Below are 7,924 nucleotides of genomic sequence, written 5' to 3'. Positions count from 1 at the left end.
TTTAAGATACAGTCATCATTTAGTCAATGTCCAATAAGTACATTAATAATCAAACCAATTTCAAGCAGAATTGTCAAGATTTTAATTGAACTGGGACAAGTACGGGGCTTGGATATCTTTGGAGAAAGATCAAATTTCAACTTGAATAGAGTGAAGAGAACTTCAGGCTATAGGGAACTATACCAGACTAAAGGCTTACATCCATTGTCTGCCTTCACTGAAACAAAGTAACAGCACCCAATAGTAGATTGGATGGTACAGTAAGTGTTGGTTGAATTATCAAAAGAGTAAATGCTTAAAGTGGTTCTTGAATTATATACTAAATAGCGATATTTAGTAAGTTTATGGCAGGAAAGCCAACATAGGGTTTTGAAAGGGTGTCTAAGGCCATGATAACTCAGTAATTTGGAAGGGATGGAATACTGTCCTTTGAGGTCTGGAACAGGCTACCATTAGAATCTTTCTTATGCACCCTATACTGAAGGAGTTGATTAAAATAATGGGTTTTACGGGAGTATGCACATTTCTGGTGGAACACTTGAAGAGCTCAAAGAATCTAATGTGATTTCAACTCTAGGAGAATAAAAACAATTATGATTTTAGGTGACAGAGTAAAGTGATTGCTCTGGGGCTCTCCAATATATATCCTTCCTAAACTTTTAGAAGGAATTTTGGCTTGTTTTTTCCTAGGACAATATCCAATGATTAAAAAGGCAATATTAGCCATCGTTGTTTGAGGGCTATGGGCCAGGCACTGTGCTTATAAGAAGGCACTTACATTCACATCAGTTCATTTAGTTATAGAATAGTACTAAGTGGAGGACAATATCATTTCAATGATATTAGATGAAACTAGAGTCACTGCACACCTTACTCAAAGTTTCACAGCTAGCAAAGGATAGACCAAGGATTCAGATCCAAGATCTGAACTAAGCTTTTTATATTCCAAAGTCTAGGGCCAAAGTTAAACACATTGAAAAGAGATGGTGTATTCTCAACATTTCCTCATGGAACGACAGTGAAAAAGTATTTCTGTTGATGGACTCTAACCAATGTATCCAAGCAAATGCCACTTAGATCTTGATGAATCTACCACATTAACCATTATTTGGAAATTTCTCTGGCAAGTGTTCTCAAATCTAGACTCCCTTTACATACCCCAACTCCTGGCCACTTGCTTAAAATGTGCTGTCAGACAGATGCATGCTACCATATTTCAAGGCCACATACTTACCAGTTGCAGTCATGCTTGCAATCAAAGTATATGACCAGAAAAAGACTAGTTTGTCTATTATGATTTGTCGTGACTTGCCAACATTGTTTGACAACAACTAAATCTTTTTAATAGTGTAGAATTTAGTGCAGGATTTCTAATTCTAGAAGGCAGTTATTGTATACAGAATAGCAAAGAACTCAGAATAAAGAAGCTTACTTTGTTGAGCCCTTACTCTGTATCAATCACAATTAAAACACTGTATTTCACCTTTTCCCCAAACTACCTTGCAAGGCAAGCTCATTGAGGTGTCGTATTTTTCAGATGAGGAAGGCAAATTTCAGAGAGGCTGTGACATTTGCCCGTACATAGTGAGAGTCCTAGTAGCTGGGGTTCCAACCCACCCCTGTTGGGTCTCAGTACCTCTACCCATTCCATGACATCCCTCTGACCTCTGTGTCAGCAGGGCCTGACCTCTAACATGATTAGGAATGTATTTGCCAAGTTGTCATTAAGCTGTTTGTGTCTTTGTTTCTTCATCTTTAAGATAAGGAAAATACTACCCACTACTCGGGTACTAAACACACTACACAGATCCAAAACTTTTAACACAGTACCTGGCACATTATGGGGATTGATAAAAGTTGCTTTAATTTACATAAATTATCCAAGACAGGCAGCAAAAAAAGGAACTTCCCATAATTTGACATCATTGAGCCTTTTTTTCCCCCCATTCCCATGATAATTAAAGAGCATGACCATTCCACTAATGAAATGCAAAGGAACCGGGTTAACGAAATTTGCTTTTCTCTTTGAAAACTGGTAACCTATGTATGGATAGAGTACACCAGTTCAGTTAACCAACATGTCAGGATCATGGTGAGAAATGTGGGATATCGTGATGGATTATGCAATTGGCAAAGTAAGCATTGTGCGTAGGGAACCAGCAAATCAAAGATGCCTGAGATATGAGAAAGGTGCCAGCGATAATGAATATTTGCAGAATTTTATAATCCAAAAATCTAGAAAGAAGCTGTTAAAATGTTAGCATTCATTTATATTTTGTCTTTGGACTTAGTAATTTAAAAAAAAAAATGTTCAACATGCCAGGAAACTTGGAGAGAAGGCATCTAAAGCTTTCCAGGGCTTAAGACATTATATAAGCAAGGTTCTGGAAAACTGTTCGAAGTTTGTTGACTTGCAGCAAATACTTAAAAGTTACAAATATTAAAAAAAATGTATAGTATCCAATAATTCCCAGAATACAATGCTTCTGTCCTCTTACCTGTTCAGAAGTGTTTTCCCTCCTGCTTACCCTATCATAGCAATCTAAATAATAACAAACATCTCAGTTGACAGACAATAGTTGTTCAGCCCATAAATATGCCACTTTATAAATCTATATAAATAATTAGTCACTGGTTAGAAGATTTTATTTCACATGGTCCTAGCTTACTTGGTTTTCAATAAGATATGACATGTTTAGTTCCTTTCCCAAATATTTAGAAAATAAATAAAAATGCATCATCATACAAGGTTTTGGGAAGAACATTTTATTGCTAAGCATATCCTTGAACGAAAATGCAAATATGAAATAAAAGAGAAAGGAAAAAGAAAAAGCAGTAACTTCACAACATCATAAAATAAATTCCTTAAGAGTCTGCTCATAAAACAACAGGAATATGATAGAAGCTCACATACAGAATGCACATGTTCCCATAAAATTGTCCAAATAGAAACTTACACTAAAAGGAATATAACAAATGTATTTTTACTCAAATAAAAAAGTGTAAAGAAAGAAAGCAGGAAATCAGTTCACAAGACCTCAAGACTCCAAAAACAGCAATCTTTTACAGACATCGAGATATAATCAACTTCATATAGGTTGGGCCATTTAAGTTATCTAAAATCGTGCTTTGATATCTCTTTATAATCCTGTCTTTTTTAATGACAACAAAAAAATCCAAGACTCGTAACACATTGAAATACCAGATAATGAGGAACACCTCTTTCCATACACATTTGTAAAGGCTATCATCGTTTAGATTGTGTTTTGCCCCGTGTCTTTAAGATATTTCTCAAAAGTCAAATATTCATGCAACTTACAAAGACCAGCAAGAGTAGATTTCTAAATCTAAACAGCTGAATGGTTTTCATCTGTACAGAAGAAATTGTATATATCCGACCCTCCAGAAGCCATACGTCATTTCTGTGTGAATATTTGTCTTGCTTTGTCTCTTGCTTTTTGGATTAGCTATGGCCACACAACCAGTTTGTTTTTCTGTACATTTGTTTCCTCTTTTCAAAAAGAAAGACAGACAACTGGAATATCAACCAAACAAACCGAAACAAACCCATAGAAAGGAAAGAACAGTTCTGAAAGCAGTATGTACATAGGTGGCTAAGGAATTATACCAGCAAAAATGTAGTAAAATATGTAAACAAAATCTGAGAAGATTGTTTATTCTCTTTGACACAGTTAACTGTGACAAAACTAAAACTCACACTTTCTTCACATTTTAAGGTTTACTTTTTTGTTGTTTTGTTATTTTCTTTTAAAACAACATTCTCATTCCACTTCAAGACTTTAACAGTGTTCCTGTTTCAGTCATCCCATCAAACATACCATGATAAATATATCTGTATATATATTTATTTATATATATATTATACTATTAAATTCCTTTTTTTGTGTGTCACAGCAGCTTTATTCATTTATTTTTTATTTATTTGTTTTTAGAAAAGATGGGTGAAGGGAGATGTGAGCAAATGGAAGGACAGAGTTATCTGTAAGTGTCAGGCTACAAAATTAAACCACTATGGAAAACATCATGTTGGGGGCGGGGGAAAAAATGTATTTTGCACTCTGTCATGCCATGTTTGGCTTGTGTGACCTTTTGTGGATCCATCACACGTTGAACTCCCCTACTGTCTGTTTTGATTCTTTAACAGACTTTTAGTATTGTCTTGTCTTTTATGATTTGCATGCATTTCAATCAGTCACAGATCCAGCCCACCCCCTCTCCACCTTCCCTAGGAAAGGCTCTGTTTTAGTTTGTGGGGCTCTCTCCTTTACCACAATTTGGCTGGGCTAATGAACAGGAACAATATTGTTAAGTAAAGCCAATAGCTCTGATAAAACCAGCCCTAAACCCATCTGGTCAGGGTTTGGGTGGCAAATTCTGAAATTAGATCCTGAGGGACCAGCTTTTCAAAGCAATGCTATCATCCATCATGTGGTTTTGCTATGTGTTCAGCAAAGCATCATACAGGAAACAAACAACAGATTCTAGAAATACCACAACCTGATATGTAGAGTGAACACCATGGTAGCTTTTGAGTTCATATGGCAATAGTCTCTCTTAACTTTCGTTTTCTGAGTTTTTTTGTTTGTTTTTTCTTCGTATGTCCAGTCATTCTCAAAAAATAAACAAAAACCCAAAAGCCATTTTTTTTTCCCCTCAGATCTTGAAAAGTTACACGTACACTGGCCAGAACCAGATAAGGGTGGGTTTTTTTTGTTTTTGTTTTTCATTTTTTTCATTTTTTTTTGTTTTTTTACATATTTAAACCAAAAGAAAAAAAAGAAAACATTGTTACAGTCAAGCTTCACAAACATCATTACAGACTCACTTGGAGTTATGGAAAAGTAAGCCATGGAGTCTTCTACCTTGGGTGAAAAGTCCTCAAGAGAAGGAAGCTTCCAAGTCCGCGAAAGTGGGGGAGCCAGCTGCTTGCTCCAGAGCGCAAAGTATGTGCTTTATGATACAGCAGGGCAGAGAGAATGTTCTGTCTCCGAGCGATGACTGAATCAAAGCAGCCGTGGCTGAACTTTATAGGTAGGTTCATCTGTGTGTGTGTCCTTTTAAAAGTGGTTTTCCCCACCATAGTCATGGTACACCCCATCTCATAGTAGTAACAGTTCTGACATCTGTGAAATCTCATTTTCCAAGTATTTATAGATTTATATATAAATAATTGTGTCATAAATTCACGTGATTATTAGCGGTGTCGTTTTTACACATAATACTCCTTGTCCTTGTTTTTTTGTTTCTTGTGGCCGCTCTTCGAGCTCTGCTGCTTCTCCTTGATGAGCGTGCCGTTGCTCTGGGCTGAGTTGCTGATGTAGTTCCGCGTCTCGTCCACTTGATAGGACCCCTCGTCCCTGTTCCTGTACTTGTACATGGCGTACAAGAGGATCAAGATGCAGAGGGCGGCAGCAGCCACAATGCCGACGACCATCCCTGTTGTACTGCTCGACTCCCGGATCACCTCTGAGGCCCCCGGAACCCGTCTGACTCCCGGCTCCGTGGGGTTTGCTGTGGGCACATTACGGAACATGGGGGAAGTAATTAGTGGGCTCTTCAGTTTGGTGCTGTCTAGCTCATAGGCAGTGGGCAACGGAAGCAAGACTATATCAGGCTGGGGTTTGAGATCACGGTTATTCATTTTGCCAGCTGGCAATTTGGGCACCATCCCAGACGAGGAGGAAGCTGTGAAGCGGATCAGCTCAGGGGACAAAGATGTGGTAGTAGTCCTACTAGTTTCGGAGACTTTGTTAGGTCTAAAGTCCTTGGATTCCCACTTGGGCGCATGTGCTTTGTAGCCACCTTCGAAGATTGAAGTGGAAAGACTCTTATCTGTTACCAAGGAGAAGGTGGTGTAAAAATCTTCATCATCAGTAGGGGGCAGGTTAGAGTCAAAGGTTTCCCCTGAGCCATACCCAGATATCACCAAGCCATCATCATCACAACCATCGCTGCCTTGGTCCGACAAGCAAGGTAACCCCGCCTCAGAGGTCATGGACAGGGAATCTTTGGTGGTCTCAATAATGGTGAGGAGGGGGCGAAAGGTAGGGGGGAGTGTAATGGAAGGTGCACGAGTAGCAATAGGAGGGGTAGCTAAAGGGTCTTCTACAAGAAGAGGGACAACTAATTCACCTCCTGGGATTGAAAAGAAAAAGAAAAACACAATTAGTATATTTGTAGACAGACACAATCCATAGTCATTTCCAGTGACTGTATTTCATAGGTTAGTAACGCATCAGAAATTACAATAAAATGACCTGGGTCCACACATGGATCCTTTCTTGCTGTAGCCTAACCATTCTAAACTGATTTAGAGCCCATGATATGCCTCTTGCCACCAAAATCTGAAATCCCTAGGTTTTAAAGATACTCTCAAGTAAGTATTTAGATAAAATTCAAGTAGGCTGTTTCCAGGATCTGCTTACGAGATAATGACATTCCATGTTACTGTTGGAAAACTGGCTACCAGAATTTGTGTGTGTGTGTGCACATGCACATATGCACTCATGCATGTAATGAATCCGTGAGCCCTAGCATTTCTTTATCGCCTTCTTGGGTTTCTACTTACTTGCTCCCAGGAGGATGAGCATGAGATATTCTCCGTGTCACAGAGATCAAGATCAGTGAACATAAAAGATTGTCTTTAGTAGGTTAAGCTACTGTCTTTTATTTAACATTTATCAAGTTCAGTCTTCATTTACTATATGCTAAGTGAGGGGAACTAGGAGAGGTTAAAAATGTTCATCTAACAAACCCTTTTTGACTACGCTTTTCCAGAAATTCCCCTATTAAATGACAACTTGCCTTGCACTGATCTCATACTATGTTTATGCATTGCTTTTATGCTCTGGGCAATATATGCTGAGCTGGATACTAAATTTAAAAAATCCCCAGACTAGATATCCATGCTTTGAGGAAAACTCAGAGTCAGAAATGTAGAGATAGCAAAGTGAGTTTTTAAAATCAGCAATTCTTGGAGCACCTAGGTGGCTCCGTCAGTTAAGCGTCTGGCTTTGGCTCAGGTTATGATCTGAGGGTCCTGAGGTCAAGCCCCCTGTCAGGCTCCCTGCTCAGCTAGCCTCCCCCTCTGCCCCTCCCTGCTCTGTCTCTCTCTCAGGTAGATAAATAAAATCATAAGAAGATTAAAATCAGTGATTCTTACCTAGAGTGGGAAAAATAAATTGGTTTGCCCACAGACCCTAGTTATTGCACGTATAAACATGTGGACGAGGTCAGGAAAAGTTCAGAGTAGTTCAGTAAATCATAGTGCCTTGCAAATCATGGGTACCACAGACATTCCGTGGTGGATGTTACTCACCTAATTGTAGGGCCACGTTTATTACTCACATGCGTAAGCAAGATAATCAAGGTCTCTTCTGTGTCTCTTTACAATAGTTATTTTTCAAACAGAGAATCTCCAGAAGTCACCGTTCATATCTCCTCACTGAATTTACTCCAAAAATGTATTCCAGCTGTTTTAAAAAAATCCTCTAGCAGGGACGGCATGATGTTTCCCGGTCCCAGTTAGTCAGACAGTTGAGCTGCTAATATGATACTGTTTCTGAGCTTGGTCGTTAAGCACTGAGCCAGGTGTGACGTTCTTGTCTGTTCTGCCCCCGCAGTAACTGCCCTGATGGTGTTTGAACATCTGGCAGATGTGACTCTTGCTGAGGTGCCCCTTATTGGTGGCAGAGTTCTAGGTGGACAGGCTTTTGAGCTTACACAGTCTTTCCAGATTCTCCCTACGAAGACCGACTCACAAATGAGAACTCTTCTGCTCAGCTTCCCATACCTTACAACTTTAAAAACATTTCCTGTGCCTCCTTTGGAACTGGTGCAGCTGAACCGCCCAGATTGCTGCTGTGCTAAGAGAAGGGCCTCGCGAGAGGAAGGCTGTTGCATA

General features: G+C 39.1%; 1 protein-coding gene across 9 annotated transcripts in view; it reads right to left on the bottom strand.

Annotated features, from left to right (window-relative positions):
* Positions 1–2,759: 2,759 nt before the first annotated feature.
* Positions 2,760–7,924, bottom strand: part of NRXN3 (neurexin 3) — a 1,691,473-nt gene continuing 1,686,308 nt past the window's right edge. For 4 of the 9 annotated variants that reach the window (XM_034643167.1, XM_034643169.1, XM_034643168.1 and 1 more), the window contains one exon: positions 2,760–6,156. In XM_034643167.1, the coding sequence (XP_034499058.1) occupies positions 5,231–6,156 (926 nt within the window). In that variant the 3' untranslated portion in view covers positions 2,760–5,230. The remainder of the gene's footprint in view (positions 6,157–7,924) is intronic. The other 5 variants (XM_034643175.1, XM_034643173.1, XM_034643174.1 and 2 more) reach the window with 2 other exon arrangements.

This window comes from Ailuropoda melanoleuca, chromosome 14 (genome assembly GCF_002007445.2).
Source record: "Ailuropoda melanoleuca isolate Jingjing chromosome 14, ASM200744v2, whole genome shotgun sequence".
Classification (NCBI taxonomy): Eukaryota; Metazoa; Chordata; class Mammalia; order Carnivora; family Ursidae; genus Ailuropoda; species Ailuropoda melanoleuca.
This window is presented reverse-complemented; position numbering and strand designations above follow the sequence as displayed.